Raw genomic sequence first — 25,598 nt, forward strand, 5'->3', positions numbered from 1 at the left:
AGGTTCACTCTTTCAACAGCATGTGTAGGCAGCTCTAGGCTTCATAGCACTCTGACTCCCAGGGAGACTGTCTCCAAGTACTTCCCTCATAGGTTACAGCATGATCTCCGTCTCCGAATGGCAGAGTGAGTAAGGCAAAGGATGCTAGAGGCAGGGAAAGGGGTAGGTGGGGCGGGAGCTGGGAGTTGGGGGGTGGAAGAGAAGCTTTGGGTTCATGTGCAAAAACTGACACCTTTCCTCATTACCTCCAACTGAGAAGGAGGGTGGGGGTGGAGGCAGGCAAATAGTAATCACTGACCTCTGGAGCTGAGAGGTAAGAGGCTGCTGTGTTGGCATACAGGAGGCTTTGGTGACCTGGGCTGGGTGTGGCATTTATGCCTTCATAGGGAAAGGGATCCTCACCATCCATCCCTTGGCTTAGACCAAAGGCCCTCAGTAATCGCTACGTTGGCACCAAGGGGCCAGATCAAAGCTTATCCTTGAAGGCTTGGTGGGAGGGTGACTAGGACATGGGAGACTATAGAGTAAGGAATATATTAATCATATCCAAATACATGATCCCATTTGATTATACAAAAACAGGTAGCATTTTTATTGTTGTTCAGTCATGTCAGACTCTTTGTGACCTCATGGACCATAGCACTCCTGTACTGTCCATGGGGTTTTCTTGGCAAGGATACTGGAGTGGTCTGCCATTTCCTTCACCAACAGATTAAGACAAACATGGTTAAGTGACTTGCCCAGGGTCACACAGTCAGTGTCTGAGGCCAAATTTGAACTCAGATCTCCCTGACTCTAGGCCCAGTGTGCCATCTACTGCACCACTTAGCCACAGCATAATGGGGTGGATAAAATGCTGAACAGTCAGTTGGTCTGGCAACAAACATTTCTTAAGTGCTTATTGTATTCTAGACACAGCATGAAGTACTGGGCTTGCAAAGAAAGACTGAAGGAATCCTTTCCCATAAGAAACTCACAATCTAATGTGGGAAGTCAACAAGTCAGTGACAGGGAACAATAAAGATATATACAGAGGAGGACAGGCATCCTTAACCTTTTGTGAGTTGCGCTCCCCTTTGGCAGTCTGAAAAAACCAATGGACCCCTTTTCCAAATCATCTTTTTAAATACAGAGGATTACAAAGGAAGTTAATGTTATTGTAGTATGGTTACCAAAATTTTTAAAAAGAGTTCATGGACCTATGAATGTAATCCAAAGTGGGAAGGCATTAAGAACTGGTGTGGATCCAATACCAACATGCCCTGGAGTATCATATACTTTGGGTCTCCCTCTTTATCATTCAGCATCTTCACAATGAGGACACCTCTGACCCAAGAGGGATGACCAACAAGTCTGAAGCAGACTAGTTAGCCTGAGATCTTCCCACTTCTCCTCTCTTCTTTTCCCCAACAAACTCTAAAAAGCATCTAGTCTATCCTGAAGACCTTCCTGTCATCTTCCATTTAGAATCTCCACCCCCAACTCCGACTTTTTTGTAGAGAGCAGCAGTCAGTGAAGGGTCTATAAGTCTGTGGATATGATTGATATTATCTTAACTCCTCAATCCCTGAGATCCAGGTGAACCAGGGTGTGACTGGGTATTCTTCAGAAGGGCAATGGGTATTTGTCCAGGGGTTGGTGGGGGAACCTGCCTTGCAAAGCTAGGACAAGGGCTAGGCAAGGTTCTGGGCAGCTATCAAAGGGATGACACAGTGAAGTACAACATGGGATAAATTTTAATAAGACTTTTAAAAACTAAATAAACAAAAATATGAATAAACTACATGTAAATAGAAGTAATTATATATAAATTTAAATAACTATGTCTAAATATAAATAACTATAAATAGAACTATATGTAACTATGTGTAAATGTAACTATATATATTTAGATACATTTAGATTTAGACATGTAAATTATATAAATAGATATATAATTATATCTAAACTATATAAAAATACATTAACTATATATAGTTTATGTATATATGTATGTATTTATGCCCTAAGAAAAGAAAGATTTGGGGATTCTTCTCTTCTACTCTAGCCAACTGGCCCCACTCCTCACATAGGTGAGGGCAGTTCATCCATCTCTCCCGAACAGCTGGGTTTTGAGATTTGGGTTACACCTAAATCGGCACTAATTTTGAGAGAAATCAACTTATAAATGTTATCGTAAAAGCCCAATACCTTTCTGGAAAGTAATTGATAAGGGGGTGAAATTTTCAACCCTTTTGAAGGAAAAGGGAATGTCCTTGAATCTTTTGTCCAGTTGGAGAAAAAAGCCTAGAGAGGTAGCAGCTGTGATTCAACCCCCTGGATATTTTGCCTGGTGTCGGGACTCCTGGAACTGGGTGTTTTGCTTGGCCTGACCACCTCCTTCCATCCCATCTGTCATGTTCTTGTTTGCAGAAATTGGCATGGGTATCATGGGCTTTGGCATTTTCTTCATCCTCTTTGGAATCCTCTTATACTTTGACTCCGTGCTTCTGGCCTTCGGAAATGTGAGTCACCCTTCTCCACACCCCCTCCCCAATCCTTCGAAGAAGATCTCTTCACATCTACCTGGTTTCCTTTCCAAGAACCAAGAAAATGAATCCAAAGAGACTCTGCTAGTCTGTTGCTACTGTCAAAGAGACATCTATCAGTCCGCATCAATGTTCAGCACATCAAGTGCTGAACAATAAGTTCGGTACATTCTTTGCTTCAGGCATAGCATTTTCTTTAGAAAGAGAGGATACTCAGACAAAATTAAGGAAGTCCCTGCCCAGGAGATCTTACATTCTCCTGGGGAAATAAACACATTCATATAGATAAGCAAATATATCATTTTGTTGTTCAGTTGTTTTTCCGTTGTGTCCAAATCTTTCTAACCTCATTTGGGGTTTTCTTGGCAAAGATGCTGGAATGTGTATCAGTAAGCATCCCAACATACATAGGAGGGCCTGCTATCACAGGTTCTTAGATCTGCATTCATAAATGGAAAGGCAACTTTTGAGGGGTTAACAATCACTTTAATCAAACATGCTTCATTCCTTTAACCAAACACTCATATCATTTACCTAATTCAGGGGAGTCAGCACCCCAGACTTCAAAGAAAATACAGAAAAATTAAAAGTCAACAGACATGGTTCCTCTGCCTGAACTGAACAGACAGTTGAACCCCAACTGTTGGACCACAGTTACCAAAGAGAGAAGCACTGACATCAGGGTTTTCAAAGTGTGGTGGAGCATGTGCTCCTTAAATTGGCTCCCCAGAGTCCTCATCTGGCCAAACACTTCCAGTCAGTAAGACCCAAAATAAAACCTGCACCTCAGAGTCCTTATACACTTTTTAGAGCCAGAAGGCATCACATCCCTTGAGAACCAGTGTCACATTAACAGAAGGCATGGGTCTTCCCACAAATCTTCTCAGGTCCAACATGGGTGGGAAAAATCCTCCTTAATCACGTTCAAATAGAGGCAGTATACTTCTTGATTATACTACAACAAAAACAGCAAAAGATCCTATTTTATCTGCCATTACAGAATGACTTGCCATTTCTTCTTCCAGCTTATTTTATAGATTAGGAAACTGAGGCAAACAGGTTTAAGTGACTTACCCAGGGTCACACAGTTAGTAAGTGTCTGAGGATGGATTTGAACTCAGGTCCTCCTGACTACAAAGCCTGTATTCTATCCACTGCGTCACCTAGCTGCCCCACCCCTGTGCTTTAGGAATATGAATTTGGCAGTTCTGTGCCAGATAGATTGGAGATTAGACAGACTGAGAATACAGGGAGATCAATTTGCTGATGTTTGGCAATAGTCTGGGTTCGAGGTATACTACAAGTGGAGAGAAGGACATAGATCCAGGGGATGTTAAGAAGGTAGAATTAACCTGACAACTGACAGGATGGAGGGAGTGAGAGACTGGAAGAGTTGAGGATGCTCCAGCATTATGCTGGTAAATTGTTAACAACCAGCTGTATAATATCATCAACAGCAGTCTTGTACCCACAACACACCTTAAAATTTAATTTGCCTTATTAACACTTTCCACCACTTTCTTAAGTTTCAACAATCCATAAAATGATAAGCTAAGCCTCAGTGTGTAACTTTTGCCCATATCCAAGCTGTAAATGCTCACTGAAAATTTCATAATCAGCTTGGTTAGACCTGGCTTCCAGCATGCCTTTGGATGACTCCTAGTTTGTGTACCTGGGTGACTGGCATAAAAGTGGTATCCTTGACAACATTAGGACCCAAGTCCCCCAGCCCAGGATCTGGTGTCCTCCTCTTCACTTAGGCTCATATCCCACCTCAGACACTTACAGCTACTTAATTCTGAGTATGTCATTTAGCCTCTTCTTGCCTCAGTTTCCCCATCTGTAAAATGGGGATAACAGTAGCACCTACCTCACAGGGTTATTGACAGAATCAAGTGCGTTAACATATGGAATGTGCTTTGCAAACCTTGAAGTGCTATATAAATGCTAATTATTATAATTTTAGTATTCATTCTTATTATTATTTCCTTACCTGTGATATAAGTGTTTCTCTAGTACCCATCTCACAAGGTTAGTATGAGGATCAGGTGAGACAAAGTGCTTTGCAAACTTTAGAGCACCCCACAAATAGTTACCCTTATTGAGTGAAGCAGATTGACTGAATGGATATATAGTGCTGGGTGTGGAGTTAGTAAAATGGAGCTTGGCATTCCCCTTCTGACATTTACAGGTCCTGTTATCCTGCCCAACCAAAGACCTTCTCTGTGGCTCTGGCAACTTCCTAGAACTTATCCACCAGAGAGAGGTTTCAGATTAGTCTTCAGAGATTATTATCCACTGGGGAGGTGGATTATTAGCATGAAGAACACCATAGTAGGTGCTTAACAAATGTTTGATTTGACTTAACGTCAGGATTCAGCTTCCACTATGCTCACCAAAGAAATAACTCTTTAGGCTGTAGGATCTGAGGATGGGATCCAGAAGGTTGTAAGAACAGGGATAATAAGCAACATAGATGAATAAAAGAGTGATAGGACCTCAGAATATGATGGGATGGATGTCAGAGGTAATTTAGTCCAACCTGTACCCAAATAGGAAATCTCATCCATAGTATCCCCACGAGGGGTCACCCAACTTCCACTTGAAGACTTCTGAGGATGATAATTGCTAGTATTTATGTAGAGCTTTAAGGCTTGCTAAATAATTTACACATTTTATCCTCACAACACCTCTGAAAGGTGGGTGCTGTTATCCCCATTTTACAGACCAGGAAACTGAGGCAAATGGACATTAAATGACCTACCCAGGGACACACAGCTAGGAAGTGCCTAAGTCTGGATTTGAACACACATCTTTCAGAATCCAGATCCCCTACTCTATCCACTACACCATCTAGCTGCTTCATGGTGCAGCAGAATGGGGAACTTGAAGCAGCTCATTTTACTCTGAGGACAATGTTAATTATTGGGATGCTCAAAAGGCATCAAAACCAGCTTCTCTGCTATTTTCACCCACCCTGGGGGTCTAATCTTCTTCTAAGAGATGCCTTTCATATATTTAGAGACAGTTATCATCATAGTCCCCACTAATAAAAATACTGCAACTCAGATATTTATGGTAATTATTTAGATATCGCTCTCCTCACAATAAAAGTATGAGATAGGTAGTGAAAGGTTTATTATTGCCTCTTCACACATGAAGAAATGGACACTCAGAAAAATTAAAGTGACTGGCCCAAAGTCACACAACTAACAAATGTCAGAGTCAAGACTGGAAGCCAGGTCTCCTGATCCTAGGTCTATGCTTTTCTTACGAGATCACTACATTTTTATACTCATTCATGTTTTACACTTACTAATGTTATTACATTTATTAATAATAAGAACTAAAATTTATAGAGGGCTTTAAACTTTTTGAAGTGGGTACTCATGGGTATTCATCCACCCAATAGAGCCTCATACCTCTGACTAGGTCATGCGGATGGATACTTGCATACTTTCTGTGTTGGCTTTGTCACTTCAGCTTGCTCTGACTTGGGCAGGTCTAGATTCTCTGAGAAGATCCATCACTTTGCATTTGAGGAATAATGCCATCCTTCTATTCATTACTTTATCTCTTAAGGCCCTCCCGAAGCATTTCCCTTTATACAAACCAGCCACTTGCAGTAATGACACTTAGATGTTAAACATAACCATTTACTTAGCAATAAGACAAAGAAATAATAATGGCACTACAGGTTAAACCTAATCACACTCACAGATGAACCTGGTTCACATTATCCCACAAATGTACTCTGTATCTGTAGGGAAAATGGGCATATACCCTTGCAGCAATGTGGCAGGGAAACACAAGGGAGGAGGAAAACCCATGTACTTGGGATAACTTACAACTCTAGATGCCAAACCTACTCTGACAGCTGCTTGTCTGCTGAGCTTCATGTCTTCTTTATAACCAAGGAATTAACAAGCTCTTTAAAATTAGAATCGCCTTTAAAAGGATATTAAAAAAGTGTTACTACTTAATTTGGACAGTTTTTCCTTTGGAGCCATTTTTCATTTAAACCAGAGAAATGCAAAACATTAGCTAGCTATCTCTGGATTATCCAGCCCAATCCAGTCAGTTATTCACTCACCAGGATGCTATGTAATCCAATTAGAAAAGAACTTACAGAAAATAGATAATGTTGAGTCTCTTGACAAGGCAAACCAACCTAGCCAGCTCTTCACTCACCAGAATTCTACATAGTTCAATTAAGCCCCAGCATCAATAGGATTTTTTGCAGCTCCAAAGCCTCTTTCCTCTTTCTGCCCTTCTCTCCCTCAATCCAGAGGGGGTCAGTAAAGGACAACAGGGGCTTATGAGAGGCTTCACCCCTCTGAAGTTTTAGAAGATGCTGAAGAACAATATCTAGAACTGAACCTTTTTTTCCCAATGAGGTTGAGTTTCTCTTTAGGCAATCATGAATTATGTAGCTGAAGCCTTCTGTCACCTGACTGCTAACTGACTGCTCTTGTCTATACATAGCTCTGATAGAGCTGCTTTTGATCTCTGACTTTTTCTTCGATCTTCACTTGCCAGATTTTTTCCCTCATTAGCTACAGCCTCCTATATCCTATCTCCTTTATCTTTCAGTAGCATAAACCACAGCTTCCTTGTACGTAGTAACTCATTTTTCACTTAAACGGTAACAACTCATCAGATTTCTACTATGAAAACAGTAGAGCTTATTTAAGTATACTCCTAGCCTCAAAATAGCTATAGTTCTCATTTTTTAAAAAATTTACTCTCTTCAGTCTTAAATCTATTACATCCAGATAATTGAGGTTTTATAATGCTCTGCAGTTCAAAGTTCCTAATAGTCCTCCATCTCATTTTGTGTTCTTGAATACAAAACTGGGAAAATCCAGATTTTCCCAGTTTTTAATAATGAAACCCCTTTCTCTGATCATTTAAATCATCACACTGATTAAATGCAAATGAATCATTGTCCTATATCTTTTACAAGGTGATTTAAATCTTCATATTTATTCCACAGTTCATTTTCTATCTAAAACTGCTTAAATTTCATCTGAAAACTGTATTTCTTTATTCATGTTTGACATTTTAAAACTAATTAAACCAATTTTATTTTCCTTTTCCTTTTAGGCATCTAAATGACCATTTATGACAGAAACAATCTTCCATCCTTTACCAATGGATTTAAATCTTTTTCTTTCCATGACAGTACTTTTTCTTGCTCTTATCTGTCACAAATTCTTCCTTACAAAAAGGGCACCACTTCAAAGTGACCATGCATTACCTAATTTGAGTCATACATAACCTTAGGAGGCAGGAATTATAGGCATTATCATGTATTCTACAGATAGGGAAACTAAGGCTTAGAGAGGTTAAGTGACTTGACTAGTAATCATCCAAGGAGGAATCTGACACTCATTAGATCTTTCTGGCTCCAAGTTCAGCTATCTATTCATTCTTTCAATGTGCTTTCCCTTGGATGAAAAGTCTGATCTGGCTTTCCAACCTAGGTTGCTGTGTGATCTTTGGCAAAGTCATTTAACTTTTCTGAGTTTCAACTGTCTTTTCTGTAAAATGTGTAGAAACATCTCCACCTGTTTCCTAGGGAGAGTGTGATGATTTTTATCTGGGAAAATGTATTGGAAGAATAACACTGCAAAAAACCAAAACATGCACTATTAAAAAATGACCCTTCAAAAGCTATCTTCCAAGGTTTTTCCTTCCCACCCAGTTCAGCCCTACTGAGTTTTTTCCTCTTCATAAAGACTTTTAGGATTCTGTCACATGCCTAAATCAATCCTTCCAGTATTTTCTCCCTTCATCTCTAAGAAGATAAAAACGTGCTCCCTCACGCATAATCCCTGAGCCAAGGCCCTAGTCCTCAGTCCTCAGTGCTCTGTCCCACAACCCCCCTCCACGACTGTCTCCTCCCTTCTTCTCCACAGATACTATTCCTATGTGGCCTCTCCTTCATCATTGGTTTGAGAAGAACTTTTGGATTCTTCTTCCAACGGCATAAACTGAAGGGGACAAGTTTCTTCCTGGGAGGTGTGATAATTGTCCTCTTGCGCTGGCCTCTTTTGGGAATGGCCTTGGAGACTTATGGCTTTATTAACCTCTTCAGGTGAGTGGACCTTTCCTGGCAGGAATGTGTGTGTGTGTGTGTGTGTGTGTGTGTGTGTGTGTGTGTGTGTGTGTGTGTGTGTGTGTATGGGTAGAATTGGAGAGAGACAGAGAGAAAGACATAGAGACAGAGACCCAACAAGACACAGAGAAAGAGTCAGACAAAGACAAAAGCCAGAGCTGCAGAGACAGACAGAGAGACAGAGAGAGAGAGTCACAGAGAGAGAGGCAGGCAGACATAGAGGGAGAAAGTGATAGATGATAGAGTATTAAGTGATCACTATATTCCTAGTACAAACAAGATAGCCCCTGTCCTCAAGGGCTAGACCCCAGATAAAGGGGACCTAGAAAAGAGTTATATGTGCCTGCCAGGGTTTGGAGCTGGTGGCCATGAAGTAAAGTAAAGGCTTGGGAAGATAAAAACTCACACTTGTCAGAGTCCAGGGTGGTTCATGGTGTGGAGTCTAAAATTTCTGGTTCAGAGGAGATAGGAATGAGAACAGCGGAAGAAACTTGGTTAGGGGTCTGTCTGTCTGTACAATTAGGCTCTCTTAGACTTGAGATACTCAAGGATCTCAAAGCAACTACCAGGTTTTGTATAGTGCTATAAAAAGTGGGGCAGTTAGAGTGCTGGTCCTGGTATCAGGAAGACCAGAGTTCAAATTTGACCTCACTTACTATGCATGCTACCCTGGAAAAGTCACTTAATCCTGTTTGCCTCAGTTTCTTCATCTGTAAAATGAACTGGAGAAGGAAATGGCAAACCACTCCAATATCTTTGCCAAGAAAACTCCAAATGGGGTCACAAAGAGTTAGACACAACTGAACAACAACAAAAAAAAATTGTGGAAGAGCCATCCCCATTTCAATCTGTTAATCAATCAATAATAGCTTGCATCAGCTAAAAAACATTTTTAACATAATTGCCTCATTTGATTATTCCAAAAACAGACAACCTAGTGCCTTGATTAGATGCAGGGGTGGGGAACTTCGAGCCAGTCAGGCAACAAGCATTTATGCCAGGTACTCCTCTGGCGCCTTAGCACCTCCAAGATCAGATACAAAATCTGGCTTCTAAAGTGTGGCTTCTAAAGTCCTTCACAACCTTCCCCCTTCCTACCTTTGCAGGGTTCTTACTCCTTATTCCCCTTCATGATCACCAGCCTCCTTGCTGCTCCTCGCATAGGACACTTCGTCTCCCAACTCTGGACATTTCCCTTCCCTGTCCCCCACATCCTCACCTCTGCCTCCTGGCCTCCCTGACCTCCCTCAAGACCAAGTTCAAATCCCACCTTCGACAGGAATTCTTTCCCAGTTCTTCTCATCACCTTCCCTCTGAAATTACCTTCCAAATACACAATATTTATCTTATATGTAAAAGTGCTTTGCATGCTATCTTTCTCAATAGAATAAGAGCTCCTCGAAGGCAGGGACCGTGGTTTTTTGCCTTTCTTTGCATCCCTATAACTTAGCACAGTGGTACTTAGTAAGCTCCTAACAGCTGCTTGTTGACTGACTGACACATGGGGTAAGTGAAAGAATGATGTTTAAACAGCGACCCTGGGTGACTGGGGGGATGATGGCACCCTCAATAGTAACAGGGAAGTTCAGAAGAGGGGGAAACTGAATTTTAGTTTGGATATGTTCGGTTTGAGGCATCCCAAAGGCAGTTGATGTAGGGCTAGAGCTCAAGAGAGAGACTAGAGCTGGATTTATAGATCTGGGAATCATCAGCGTAAAGTGATCATTGAACAGTGGCCTCGCCTGAGCCCAAACTCTGACACTAGCTGTCTGATTGTCGGCAAGTCACTTAACCTCTTTCTCAGACTGTTTCTTTGGCTGTAAGACAGGGACAATAAGCTTTCATTACTTATAACAACTTTAAGAGATTTTTTTAAAAGATCAAATGAGCTCACGTAAATACACTGCTTCGCAAACTTTAAAGCGCTCTCTAAAGAACATCTCTTTCTAGTGTTAGCCCTGTGAGATAAGCAAGGCAGGATTATTATATCCATTTTACAGCTCTGAGGGCTGGGGCTCAGAAGATGAAGTGGGTTGCTGACAGTCACACATATAGAGGCACAGATGGAGCTAGATTCCACGTCTTCTTACTCCCAGTCCTTGGTGCTCTTTCCACTACAAGGTAGTTGCCTCATTCAACCTGACAGCAATTTAAGCACCTACTGGTAGCGTAGTCCTTCGATAAAAACATAAGGAGCCTCTACCCTCCAAGAGGAGACAATGTGAGAGTATATAGGGAGCCTACTGGCTTTTTTAGGGCATATTCAGGACGTGACAAAAAGCCTTCTGAGATTTTCCAAATGAATCTAGCGATTGATATTAGGGCACATGAGATCACCAGAGCAATTCAGAAAGCATTGCTAAGGAGGGTGAAGTCCTTGACCAAAAAAGGAAAAATGAATAAAGGAAGAAACTTCAGGGCATGGAAAGTGTTCCCCAATCAATCAATCAACATTTATTATATTTTACATATGATATAATATATTATTATTATATTATTTATATTATATTTGTTACTATTTTTCTGGGGACTGTGCTCAGCCCCTCCCACTCACCCCCACTGCCATTTGAAAGGAGGAAAAAACTCCAAAAGAAAAAGACAGCCTTGAAAAGTGAACAGCAAACTGGACTAAGAAGACAATGTCAGAGAATGAGTTTTAGATTTTCCAGATCAGTATTTAAGATGTAGGGATGCTGAATTCTTGGATAGAGATGGCAGGCACCTGACAAGGACCACTTAAAAAAACATTCACTAAGAGTTTTTCAAATCTTACCAAGAGAGCTTTAAGCAGAAAAGGGAAAAAGGAGTAATGCTGCTCAAAAAAGGTGTGCCAACCTAGCTAGCACAGAAAATTGCAACCGCAACAGAGAAAGAAAACAGAAGAGAGGGCCAATGATTTGCAGGGTACAGTTTTTTTTTACATTTAATTTTTATTTTATTTTTCTCAATTATGTGTAAATAAACACATTTTAACATTTGGGTTTTTTTTTTAAATTTTAGTTCCAAATTATAGGACGTAATTTTTAAGAAGAGAGGGATATCATTAAAACCTATGGCCTTAGGTGTATATATACAAATGCACAAAGCATGGGATAATAAATGGAGTAAACCTGAGACTAGCTGTTGTTTGGTTGTGTCCAACTCTTCATGATCTCATTTGGATTTGCTTGTTGTTTTTTCTGGCAAAGATACTGGAGTGGTTAGCCATTTCCTGTTCCAGCTCATTTTACTGATGAGGAAACTGAGGCAAACAGGGTTAAGGATTAAACCCCAGGGCCACACAGCCAGTAAGTGTCTGAGGCTGGATTTGAAGTCAGGAAAGTGAGTCTTCATGACTCCAGCCCTCTATGCAATATGGGGTCACCTAGCGGCTCATAGAGAGCCTAGTGCATGGAAGCACATTTAACAACCTCATGGAGATCAATGAGAGTTAACAGAGTGGAACTCATGACTAGAATCCGGGTCTGAGAAATCAGACCTTATTCAAAACAAACTTGATAACTGATAAATTTCAGTCTATAAACTGGTAAAAACGGTACAGAGGAGCAAAAGAGAGAGAATCACCTCTTTGAGTCGATAGAGTGATAATTACAGACAATGATAAGAAAGCTAACCTACTTAACTTGTTTTTCCTCTGTTTCCTCTGCCAATGAGAATCGTCTTTGGCCTGGGAAGGAGAGCCCAAAAATAGCTACTAAGAAATGGAAACCCAGCATATGTGAACTGATGGCTAGTCGGCATCTAACTGCCCTCAGTGAGCTAGTCAATGGGTCTAAAAAAAACCTTATTCACAGACGCTAAAAGAAATGGACCATGTGGTTGCTAAGCTTCAGCCAGAGTGATCCTGGAACAATCTTGGAAAAAAGGAAAGGTGCTGCAGGATACAAGGAGGGAAGATCTACCGATTTTTTTCCCTGAAAGCGAAGGATGTAGAGTCTACATAAAATAGATCAGTAAATTGAACTCCTATTTCTCATAGAGTCAGTTTTTGAGCTGCCAGGAATCTTAGAAGTCTTCTAACCCCAACCTCTTCATCTTACAGATAAGGAAACTGAGGCCTGGAGAGTTTAAGTGACTTGTCCAACAGTCACAGGCCATAGGCAGAAGTTTTCTCAGCTGTCAAATTAAGGGGTTGGACGGGGTGATTTTTAAGGGTTGTAGGACAGGGACAAAAGTGGCCTAGCTGGAACAGAAATAAGGTTTGGATAACGAAGTAGAGAAGGTAGCGGGGAGAAAGTTACCGCCTGTAGAAGCTGGGAGGCATTCAATCTTCCTAGATTGATCTTTGTGAGAACCGTGGCTCCCTGGTGCTGATGTGAAAATGAAAGCACTGGACCTCATGTGCCAAGCCTAATAGACATCAGGGAGAGGAGCTTAGAGCAATGGACTTTCTCCTTTCTTTTTTTCCCTGGGTTAGGTTTCCATGGGAACAAGTGTGTGTGTGCTGCAGTCTGAGGTTGGGATTCTGTGGGAGGCAGAGTGGTACAAAGGAGAGAGGCTTGTGTTTGGAGTCAGAAGACCTCAGCTCCATCCTTCTCTGCTTATTATTACCTGAGCAGTCCCAGGGCAAAGCATTTAACCCCTCTGAGTCAGCTCTCCACATCTGTAAAATGAGGACCAGATGGTTTTGAAGGTTCCTTACAGCTCTAAATGACAGTCCTATGACCTTAAATCTCTGTCAAAGTGGTCTTATGCTCTCTAAGAACTATTTCAACTGTAAATCCTACTGCATACCTAAGCCAGTCCAACATCTGGATGGGACCCACATCCTCTTTGAGTAGAAAAGGATCCATTTCTGATTCAGTGGTTTTTCTCAACAGAAGTACATACAGACAGCCCTCACCACCATCACTATCACCATCAATATTACCACCAGTACCTCCACCTCCACAGTCACCACAACCACTACCAGTCAACACCACTGCCACCGCCACCACCACCAAATTTAAACTCTTCCTTTTAACAAAGAAAGATAAGCAAAAATATCCTGTATAATGACCAATCCTGATAACTATTCAGTATCTTGTCTTGGTAACCCCTTTCCTTTTTGCCAGGATGACTTAGAATGTTCCATTATTTGTTCAGTGACAGCATATTGCCAGCACCCACTGATTTTTACAGATGAGTACAAGGGGCCAGAGATACCAGGTCACTTTATAGGTGGGAAGGATCAGAGCTTGAGTGTGACCCCAATTCCTCTAAACGCCAGTTCTCTCCATCATATCATGGCTGTCTCCACTCTTAGCCCATCTCCTTCTATGTTGTCAATAACCCTTCTCTCTTCTTTCTCAGGGGTTTTTTTCCAGTTGCTTTTGGATTCCTAGGCTCCAGCATCCCATTTCTCAGTTCGGTAAGTCACACGGCGAGGTTGCTGGATGAGAGAGACTGTAGACCTTTTCTTCTCAAAGGAAGGGAATTACCAAAGAAGGTCCCCTGCCTATCCCTCCTCTTTCTACCTCTGCTCCTGCTCCCAGGGCCTGGGATCACTTCCCTTAACTTTATCCAGAAACCAATTAACTCTAATTTACTTGTAATGTTGAACTGGTCCCTGAAGTGAGCCTCTTCCTGGGGACTGCCACTTCACTGATATAGGGGGCAATGGAATGAATCATAAATAACAAACAAGGCACTTCTTGACTCTTTTTGTGTGACAGCGACTGGTGGAAAGTCTACCTTGGGAATTCCATTTCTCTCCAGGGTAGCATCAGAAATGTTCTTCCATGTTTTCCAGTCATCCCAGGGTGGCCTTCTGAAAGAGGGGGAATTAGGATCTTCATCAAGTAGGGGAGGCATGATGGCAGGCCGAAGGTAGAGGCCATTAAAGAAGAGAAAGGGGAGAAAATGTTAATGTTTACACTTTACATGTCACTTTACAGATTGCTAACTATTACCTCATTGAGATACAAGAGCAGGTATGATTATTCCCAGAGAAATAGGCCCAGAGAAGATAACTGAGTAGTCAAAGGTCACATAGATAGTAAGTAGCAGAGCAAAAAACATGAATATACTGAGCATAGGGCTGGAAAGGACCTTTGGCATCATCTAGTATAATCCCCTTCTTTTACAGGTGAGGATACTAAGGTTCAGAGGTGCTAATGCAGTAAATGGCAGGTAGTAAATTGGAGAGTTTCAAGATTGAAACTCAGATCCTCTGACTTTAGAGAAAATGTTATTTTTACTTCACCATGAGCCTTCTGGTGCTGATACCCATCTCCTCCAAACCTCATAATGCTATATTGGCTTTCTAAAGAAAGGAGAAGAAAGCAAGAGAAAACATGGTAGAAAAGATCCCTGGCTGTAGTCATTGGCCCTATATTCAGATCTTACCTCTGACACTTGCTACCTTTATGACCTTGGGCAAATCACTTAGTTCCCATGAACTTCAATTTCCTCATCTATAAAATGTGAATACGGGGTCAGATGGTCTCTGGGTACTTTTTGGTGCCAAATCTATGATCCTATGATTCTAAGAGAGGATCCTCCACTTTGAGCAGACATCTAGAGCAGCTTGAAAGATGGTGCATAGATAGGAAAGGGATGAGCAGATGACAGACCTGAGATGTGTTCATAGAGTAGTAAGGTGAACATCTAATTGGAGATGAGAGGAGGGAGGTCATCTGGGGTGCTCTGAAAGAGGTCTTTGATTCTGTTAAATATAGGAACCACCTTGTTCCATTCAGATCAGGATTCTCCCAACACTCAACCCAAGCAACGTGTCATGATCTCAATGTTCTATCACTTGAACCTGTCTTCTCTCTCCTCCTTCAGCCACCACATAATGCTGGCCATCATTACCTCTTGCCTGGACTACTGTGCTTCTAGCTTCTCCTCTTTCTAATCTGAAATTGCCAAAATTATTTTCCTAATACATAAGTATGAGCAGGTGAATCCCCTTCTCAAAAATCTTTAGTAGCTCTTTATTCTTTATAGAACAAATACAAATAGTTTAGCCTGGAATTCAGGGCTTTCCATAATCTGGTTCTAACTTACCTTGATAGATTTTTCATTATTCCTCACATCATATGAATGAAAAAATTTTAAATTAAGAAATATTGCTACATAAAAAAACACTGTGCTAAGCATTATGGCTACATTATAAAAAAGAAAATAACCCTTGCTGTCAAGGAGCTCTTACATTTTAATCAGGAAGACCCATATAGAAGGTTTTACTGGCGAGTCAGATAGAAAGGTCCGATGGTCTTGGGTAGAGACAAAGCTGATGGTAACATATCTTTTAAAAGGTCATTTCTACTGATAAAATTGCATTCTTTGTGAATGTTGAACAGTGCCCTAAAGGACTGCGTCTGGACGTCTTTGCCCTGTTGTACTATTATACTCTATCTTGTATTATGTTTATTTGTGTATATGTCATATTTCCCCCAGTAGAATGTAAGGTCTTTGATGGCAGGGACTCTATCTCTTTAATCTTTGTATGCTCAGCACTAAGTATCAAACACCTACTATGTAAATATATTTAGGTCATGGATCCATTTGAAACTTATTGTGGTGTAAGAGGTTGGTCTAAAGGTAATTTCTGCCAGATTTCTTTACAGTTTTCCCAGCAATTTTGGTCATCTAGGAAGAACTTACCTTAATAGTCAGTGTCCTTGGGTGTATCAAACATTACACTATGTTCATTTGCTTCTGAGTCTTGTTTGTTCCAGTGATTGCATTTCGATTTTTTAGCCAGAACCAAACAATTCTGATAATTACTACTTTACAAAATAGTTTGAGATCTCTTTTTCCCATGATTTCCCTTCATATTTTTGGACTTTTGTTATTTCAGATTAAGTATGATATTATTCCAGCTCTATAAATAACTCCTTGGTTATTTAATTGACATGGCATTAACCTATAATTTAATTTAGGCAGTAGCATTATTTTTATTATAGAAACAAAGTCTCTTCAATTACTTGTCTTCCTTTATTTACAGTGTTTTGTAGTTTTTGATTTTCAGATATTTCATACATTTTGTAGTTACCTTAAATGCATTTCCTTTTATATGTTCTTCAATTGGTATTTGTTAATAATATACAGAAATACTGATGATTTGTGAATTTATTTTATGTTTTGCTACTTTGCTGATGTTATAAATTAATTATTTTTTATTAACTACGTAGTATTTTCTTATCATGATATGATTTTCAAAAAGAGATGATTTTGTCTGCTTTTTGCCTATGTCTCTTACCTCAATTTTTTTTATTACTATAGGTAGTATTTATTGAATTATATCAAACAATAGCAGTGACAATGGGTATTCCTGCTTTGCCTCTGCCTTTATTAGAAAGGTTTCTACTGTTTTTCCCGTACAAATAATGCCAGCTGTTATATTAGATACTGTTTGTCTCATTAAGAAAAAGTCCATTTATTCCTCTGCTTTTTGTGTTTTTGACACAAATCACTATTTTGTCAAAGACTTTTTAACATTTATTGATATAATTATAATTTTAACTGGTTTTGATGTTAATATGGTCTAATATATTTATAGTTTTCCTATCATTGAGCTATCTTTTCATTCCTGGAACAAAATTTAAGCTGGTCATAGTGAATAACATTTTAAATATATTATAGTAATTTCTTTGTTAATATTTTTACATTAATATTCATTAAGAATATAGAGAAATTGTTTTCTTTCTCTGATTTGTCTTTTCCTGGTTTGAGATCAGGATCATAATTGTCACAGAGAAAGAGTTTGTTAAGGTGCTTCTGTGTATATTTTTGCAAATGATTTATTTAAAATTGCAGTTTATTGTTCTTTGAGTGTTTGATAAAGTCCACTCACAACTCCATCAGGGTCTGTTTTGTTTTTCCTTTGGGAAATGATTTATATGTTATTCATTTTCTATTTCTGAGATTGGTTTGTTTAAATGTGTTGGCTATCGATCTGTTAATCTAGGTATTTTGTATTTTTGCAAATATTTATCCATTTAATTTACTTTTATTACATAATTGGGCTTTGACATGGACCAGAGTTAAGAAAGTTAAGGAGATTGGGGAGAATAACTATGAAAGTTCAATTTTTAGTCTGAGTGAGGAGAGGAGAAACCATTAGCTCCTTGTCAGTTAAACTGAGAAGGCTTAGTTCCAGGAGCTGTTTCAATGACAGAAGAAAAGCTTCCAGACTGGAAGCTGCTTTGGAAGTGGTAGGTGTGAGATAGGATGGCCCTGGTAGTTTTGAACAGATGGACTTGATTTATGAGTTGGATTTTCCATGTCCACATGTTAAAGAATATGGGAGTTAGAGTAGCTGTTCAAAGTGTAGAGAAAAGAAAACATGGTTAGTAGTCACAGTATGGATTGACAGGAGGAATTGGCACTAATCACATGGTGAGGATAGAGGACATTTCATTCACTCACTCTATTGACTCATTCATAATTCAATTAAACTCTAAGTGTAGGAAGAGAAAGAAGAGATACAAATGATAAGAGTTATGGTTTGGGAGCTGACCCATATTTAATCAGAAGTCAGAAATTCTATGCATACAATCCCATATGGATTCACCTAAAAACAATTCCAAATGCCCCTTCTCATAAGAGAAGAATATAGGTTTTTCTTGCAGTTAGATTCTGGTACTTGGTCTATTCTCTGTAGTACCTGGAAGAGAGGGAGCACTCCGGAAGCACGAGGAGAATGTCATAGCCTTGATCCAGTCAGGGTTTCTATCCCTCTCTGCCCCCTCACCATCTGCGTCTAGCATTCCAGCTGACTCTCGAGGTCAGCCCTGATAATAACCTGGATATTGAATCTACTCTTCTGCCATTGTCTAGAATAATGATTCTTGGCTCCCACAGCTGTTCCAGAGGCTCCAGGGCACCAGCTCCATGGTCTGATCAGCAGAGGTGGACTCCTTGAACTTGGCCTATTGTACCTGGGGAAGATTGGATGTCCCCCCCACACACTTTTTTTGACAAATTCCAGTCCTGTCTTGGAATTGGGCTGGAGGGATGGAGCTGAGTGATTGAATCTAGAGTTTCCAATGGGTTTAATATGAACTCTGGTAAAGTCTCAGCCCCATGGATACCCTAAGAGAAAGAGGTGGCCCAGGACAAAGACCCACGAAGATCAGACTGGAATGGGTTCACTTTCCTACCTTGTATTTGGGGACAACAAAAAGAGAGGCTTTTAAAGTAAACTTCCAGATGGAGAATCTGCTTGTCTAGAACTGAGTGTTGATGTCTTCCAGGTCCCTGGAAGATCATTTTCTACCTCCCTGCCTCTAGGCAGGACTACACTTATACCTGCTCAGACACATGAATGAATGACACTTCTGGTCCCCAAATGTACCGCCTTCCCCTTCCTGTGTAACCTTCAGTCCTGCCTGCTAGAATGAAGCACTTTGCTATCATTTATTCCCTGATAAGGAACACCCTCTGAGTACAGAATCCTCTACTGGGCAATAGATTGTGTGTGTGTGTGTGTGTGTGTGTGTGTGTGTGTGTGTGTGTGTGTGTGTGTGTGTGTGTGAGAGAGAGAGAGAGAGACAGACAGACAGACAGACAGACAGAGACAGACAGACAGACAGAGAGAGACAGAGAGAGAGTGAGAGACAGAGAGACAGACACAGAGAGACAGACACAGAGAGAGACAGAGACATAGGAGACAGAGAGAGAGGGAGTGGAGGTGAGTGGGTTAAGAGATGGGGAGGATCCAGTGATAGGAGAAGACAGTTGTTCAGTCTTCTTCTAGGAGCGACACAAGAGCCTACAATTTGATGAGGGTGACAGAGTAACTACTACTGAGGCACTCCCAGTGCGATAGAGGAAACCAGACCATACCCCCCTAACCTTTCAATCAAAAACAGACAGAAGATACAAAAGCAAAACTGAATTTGAATTCTTTCAACAACATTATTGCTCTATGGGGTGAAAATAATACTCAGATAATGCTGGAAAACTATGATTGCTTCAGCTCCCAGAATTCCCAAAGTGGGAACTCCACATCCATGCAGATCATAATTCCACAGAGAGGCATTTTGGTACAGTGGGTAGGCTACTAGACTTGGAGTCAGGAAGACGTAGGTTCAAATTCTGATGCAGCTACTTACCAACTATGTGACCTTTCCCACGGTGGCACACTTTTAGTGGCAGAGGCAGAAGTGCTCGAACCCTTGCCTTCTCACTCCAGAAGTGCTCCTTATTGCACCTCCATGTCTCTGGGAAGACAAGAAGTATCCAAGGGAGCCGTTCTCTGTGGATGTTGGGTTCTCATCCTCTTTCTCCCTGGGACTGGTCTTGGAGGGAGGACTAATGTGGCTGTTCTAGATTGCCTGTCAAGGTTCCTCCTATGCTTTTATGGCTTTCCCTTGGTTCAGACACTACCTTCTCTTCCAGAGAATTGCCCTTCACACTGGTGGAGATGTTAATAGGGCTGTGTTTCAGGAAAGTGAATTACCTGGAAATCACCAGCTTGAGTCTTGGCCCCTTGGGAGCAGGACATTCAGCTGAGTTCTGGGACCCTTCTCCGTACTCCTTAGTTCATTTTCCTGCTTTTGGTGTTTTTCAGGATCTCTTCTTCTCCTTTTTGATCCTGGGGGTGTAGCTGTGATGGGTACTCCTGGTATGCTCCTCCCAAGAAGAAGTTACACAGATGAACCTTCTTCTGAGCAGAGATGTTGGGGCCAACCTAGTCCTTGAGTACCCTCCTTTGGGTAACCTTCCTCCTGCAGAATGGGAATTCTCATAGGATCATAGAGCAAGAAGCAGAAAGGGTCTTAGAGGTCACCTAATTCAACCCCTTCATGTTACAGATGAGAAAACTGATGTCCAAAGATGCTAGATGACTTGTTCAAAGCCACATAGACAGTGGCAAAGCTAGGGTTTGGACCCAGGTCCTCTGACTCTAAATTTAACGCCTTTTATATTGTATCTTGCAAATACCTACTCTCTGGGCCTTCATCAATCAGAAAGGACAAATAGGCAATTGACAGAGAGCAATTTATTGGATGGCTCTGCTCATTATTAGCTATATGACTTTGGAGAAGTCATTCATCTTCCCTGGACCTCAGTTTCCCCATCTGTAAAATGAGTGAGCAAAAATATAGGACCAAGCCCATTTCCCAATAGATATGTGGTGAAAGGACACAAACCATTTTCTAAAGAAAAATTACAAATTATTGACAATGACATAAAACATTGCTCCAAATCACTAATAAGAGAAATATAAATTAAAACAACTCTGCGATTTCTTCTCCTGCCCCTTAAAATTAGTAAAGATGAAACATGATGGGAACTGCCCATGTCTTCTGGTTGGTCTCCCTGCCTCTTGTCTCTCTGCATTTCAATCCGCCCTCTGCTCAGCTGCCAAGGTAAGTAATATCCTAAAGGACAAGTATGACCATGTCATGCCCCTACTCAGTAAACTCTAGTAGCTCCCTATTCCTTCCAGGACAAACATAAAATGCTCTGTTTGGCATTTAAAACCTTTACAGGCCCAGCTGGGTGACACAATGGAGAGAGCACTGGCCTTAGAGTCAGGAGGACTTGAGTTCAAATCTGACCTCAGACAGCTGTGTAACCCTGGGCAAGTTACTTCAACTGACTCCCAAAACAAATAAACAAACACAACAAAAATCCCTTTACACTCCGGTCCCCTGCTGCCTTTCCAGTCTCCTTTCATTTACCTCCCCTCCACACATCTACAATCCGCTTTTCACACATGACCCTCAGATTCTGCCTTCGTCCTGACTATCCCCTGCCTGGAATGTTCTACCTCCTCATCACGATGTTGCTGTCTTGTCGGACTCTTTGTGACCCCATTTTGGGTTTTCCTTTTTGTTTTTAATCACATCAGTGTTTTTAATGGTTGGAGGTGAAATGACAAAACAAAACAAAACAATAATGACAAACAAACAGCCCCACTCCCCAACCTATGGCCTTCTACAGTTCTGTTTCCAGCGCCTACTTTCAGTATTTGAGGTAAGTAACATTGGGAAGGGATCTCCCACCTGCTACTGCTTTTGTCTCTCCAACAGCTTCCCATGGTCTTGGAGCACAGGGTCTTGTCACAGCAGAGGGTTCAAGAAGGGACCAGAGCTGCTGGAGGGGCAGGGGGGAGGGGGGAAGAGCAAAGTGAAGGAGTTTGCATTGTAGATGGTATAGAGGGCAAAGTGCTTCCCCCCCCCCCAGGAAGAGGCAGGCTGATCAAACCCCAAGAGTCATTCCTGACAGTTACTAACATCTACCTCCTTTCTCTATTAACCAAAAAGTAGGAAGTTATCCTCTCCTTCTCCCATTTCTTGCCCTTCCTGATGGCTCTATCCCAGGCAGATTTTAAAATCTCTGCCCTGCCCTGCCCTACCCTGCCCATGGATTGTTTAAAAGAATGGCCAGTTTCAAAGCTGTCAAAGGATCATGGGATAGCAGAGTAGTTGGGAGTAGGGTTTTTTTTAGCATTTAGTCAGGAAATTCCTTTGGTAAGAAAGACACCCAAAACAAATTAGAAATGGACTGGAGAGAACTAAGAATGCATCTGAGATGGCCATTCCCTCTTCGACTCTGCCCTCAACCCCTAAATGGCTTGCAGAAGTCAGTCCATGACCAAGAGGCCACACACCTGCTTTGGTGTTAGCTGATTCAGAAGCACTTTGGACCTCCTTTGCTGTAACCATTGCCAGCATGGTTCTTCAGGGCTGGAAAGAGGCCTGAAATACTCTTTCCTTCAGTGACTGAGGGGCCAGAAATTGTTCACATGTGGACCTTCTCGTCACCCTCTGCGGTGAAAAGGAGGCTCTGGAATTTTTCTTCTATTTCTCTGAAATTGTGATGGGCTCCTTGAGTATTCTCCAGGTCACACTCTCACTCAGGGGTGGTGTGGTCAAGGACTCTGGGTAGGTCCCTAGTGGAAGTTCATGGAATTGAAGCTGATGGAGTGGGTTTTGGTTCCCTGGGAATGGGAGTCAGCAGAGACTCTGATTTAGGATCCTACAGGGGCAGTACACTGACCATGTACAGTGCATCTGTCAGTCTGTTCATGCTGGCATGTTTCTCTCCAGTCTCCAGGAAGATGTCACTCACAGCCAGGCCATTGGGGGCTGTGGCTGCTTCTGTAAGGTCTTGTCTTTTTTTCCATTCTAGTGGACCAAATAAATGGAACTCCCTGGAGAAGGACACTGTGTGTTCTGAACCTGTTGTATTTTTCCCCCAGTGAAAATGGAACTGCATCAGCCTGTAGGGCTGATTCAGGGGGCCCCATGCACCCCATCCTCCTGATCGTAGCCCCAGGCATGGTGGCTGGTCATACCACTGCTGCCACTGCACACCTGTCTTGGCTACAGCTCTGGTTCCCGGGACTTGTTCTCTCCCATTTGGGGTTTTCTTGGTAGAGACCCTGGAGTGCCTTGCCATTTCCTTCTCCAGCTCATTTTTACAGATGAGGAAACTAAGGCAAACAGGGTTAAGTGACTTGCTCAGGGTCCCACATCTACTAAATGTCTGAAGCCAGATTTGAACTCTGATATTCCTGACTCCTGGCTTCTAGTCACTTTACCACCTAGCTCCCTCATTATCTCCACCTCCTGACTTTTCCTGGTTTCCTTCAAGACTCAGACCAAATCCCATTTTCTTCAAGAGGTCTTTCCCATCTCCTCCCCTGAACTCCTGCACTGCCAGTGTCTTCCCACTGCAGTTACCTTCTTGTACTTGTGTAATTCTTGCTTTTCATTTCCTCCATCCTGGTGGATCATGATGTATCTAGTTGGTGCAGTCGACAGAGCATTGGATGATGTGAAGTCAGGAAAGACCTGAGTTCAAATCCAACTGAGTGACCCTGGGCAAGTCACTTAACCTCTGTGTGCTTTAATTTCCGCAGAAGGGAGAGAAACACTAGTACCCTGGGTTGTGGGAATCGAATGAGGTAATATTTGTAAAGCACTTAACAATAGCACTTGGCATATAGTAAGTGTTTAGTAATGCTTGTTTCTTCCTTCCTCCCCCATCAGAACGCTTCTTTGGCACAGAGACTGTTTTTGCCTTTCTATCCTCAGTACTTAGCATAGTGCTTGGCACATAAGAGGTGCTTAATAGATGCTCCTTGTCTGACTTAGTAACTTTTGGCAGTCAAATATTTATTGTTTGTGTATGAAGTATGCTACTAAATCCTGTGCGGAGAGGAAGCCCTTTGAAGCAGCCGGAGGTAGAGTTTGGAGATCAGAGGAAGCCCTCAAGGCATAATGGGACTAGGAGACTACAGATCAAAATGATCTCTCCCCCCTGGGGCTGGTATCTGCGATTTGATTGGCAGAGGGACCTTCCAAATGAGGACATTCTCCCCACCAAAGCTTATTAGGACTTGCTGTGCCCCTCACAGTAGAAGAGATTTGCCCGGGGCGCTGACAGTGACGTTCCCAGGTCACATAGCTACGATCTGTCAGACCTGGGCATTGAACCCATCTAGGTATTTAAGACCTGGAGGCTGGCTTTCTATCCTTGAGGCCATGCTTCCTCTATGGTGGGTGCTAAGGAGGAAGGAAAGAGCCGGTCAATGAGATCCTGATCCCTGAAAGTGTTTTTGAAAAGTAATAAAAAATGTAGCCAAAGGAAGGAGCAAAGTAGCAAAGGAAGGAAACAAGCATTTATTAGATGCCCACTGTGCTCAAGGCACCTTACAAACATCTCATCTGAACCTCGAAACAACCTGGAAAGTAGGTGCTATTCTTATCTCCATGTTATAGAAGAGGAGACTGGGGCAAACAGGGGGAAGGCACTTGCCCAGGGTCACTCAGCTAGTAAGTGTCTGAGGTCGGATTTGAACGCAGGTCCTCCTGATTCCAGGTCCAGAACTCTATCCACTACGCCTCCTAGCTGTCCCAATATTAATATTAGCTATGTTGTATTGTATATTCCATTTAAGTTTTAATCTAGTTCCCCTCACTGGAGGGAATATTGTAGGCGCTGGTATCACTGACTAAGCATTTGTTACCTCTGCCATACTGGATAAAGTTCTGGAGTCAAAAAGGCACACTCCAAATATCAATTTCAATTCTTGCTAGTTTTGTGACCATGGTCTAGGTATTTAGCCTTTTTGTCGCTCAGTTTTCTCATCTGTAAAATGTGGATAACGCCAGTCGTAGCACCTATTTTACAAGACTATTGTGAGGCTCAGATAAATTGTTAAATATAAACTTCTTTGCAAACTTTTCAACAATTTACAAAGGTCAGTGTTGGTGTTAGCATAAACATTTTGGAAGGGTCTCAAAGGAAAGAAAAAAGGCAAATTTGCACTGATAGGCAAGATAGCTCTGTCTCTTGGAGACATAGAGGGAATTATTTATGGAAGATTCATATGATCTGATTCCCAAACTTGGAACTATGCTAGACCTAAGAGGACATCTAGTCCACCCTCCTGACCCACCTAAGGGACACAATGGATAGAGCCCTGGGCCTGCACCCTGTTTGCCTTAGTTTCCCCATGTGTAAAATGTGCTGGAGAAAGAAATTGCAAACTACTCCCTTATTTCTGTCAAGAAAACCCTAAATGAGGTTATGACACAGCTGAAACTACACAAAGACAAAAATGCTAATATTTTGTTTTCTAAGTCAATTTTCAGCCAGAAGGATGTTATATGTAATTCAGTGACCCCATTTATATTTGAATTGGACACCCCTTCACTAAGCCATGCTACTTCTATAAGTAATAATCTTTTATTATTCATTTTAATTAACATTTAATTATTAAATTAATTTAAATTGATATTTTATTCATAATTTTTAATTAATAATAATAAACAGTAATAATTTATAATTGTTGTTATAACTATTTCTACCTCTGTCCAGGTGGCCTTGCAGTAATTACCCAAGGTTGTTAGACCAGAGGACCAAGTTGCTATTACCTGAGTTTACCACCCCACTCCAGGACCCCATTGTGAGCCACTCTTAGGGTTTGCTAAGTGGCCATATGTCTAGTAGAGGGGGGAAAAAAGGGAAGGAGGGGACCAAGGGAGTGAAGGATGAGA

At 41.4% G+C, this 25,598-nt stretch overlaps 1 protein-coding gene across 2 annotated transcripts; it reads left to right on the forward strand.

Annotated features, from left to right (window-relative positions):
* On the forward strand, window positions 1–25,258 carry GOLT1A (golgi transport 1A). Of its 2 annotated transcripts, none has more exons than XM_072648114.1 (5): window positions 1–125; window positions 2,413–2,504; window positions 8,450–8,628; window positions 13,942–13,999; window positions 20,153–25,258. In XM_072648114.1, exons 1-5 carry the CDS (start codon window positions 101–103, stop codon window positions 20,186–20,188), a joined length of 390 nt encoding a protein of 129 aa, XP_072504215.1. In that variant the 5' UTR covers window positions 1–100; the 3' UTR covers window positions 20,189–25,258. The 2 variants fall into 2 exon arrangements, with proteins under 2 accessions (XP_072504215.1, XP_072504214.1); XM_072648113.1 differs by lacking the exon at window positions 20,153–25,258 and adding an exon at window positions 18,442–18,797 and having other exon boundaries at window positions 3–125.
* Window positions 25,259–25,598: the final 340 nt, after the last annotated feature.

Source organism: Notamacropus eugenii, chromosome 2 (genome assembly GCF_028372415.1).
Source record: "Notamacropus eugenii isolate mMacEug1 chromosome 2, mMacEug1.pri_v2, whole genome shotgun sequence".
Taxonomy (NCBI): Eukaryota; Metazoa; Chordata; class Mammalia; order Diprotodontia; family Macropodidae; genus Notamacropus; species Notamacropus eugenii.

Excerpts from the sequence above, each read along its gene's own strand:
- GOLT1A (XM_072648113.1), top strand. The coding sequence starts at position 101 with ATGATCTCCGTCTCCGAATGGCAGA. Across the intron at positions 126-2,412 it reads CTCCGTCTCCGAATGGCAGA|AAATTGGCATGGGTATCATG; the intron begins GTGAGTAAGGCA and ends TCTTGTTTGCAG. Across the intron at positions 8,629-13,941 it reads GGCTTTATTAACCTCTTCAG|GGGTTTTTTTCCAGTTGCTT; the intron begins GTGAGTGGACCT and ends CTTCTTTCTCAG.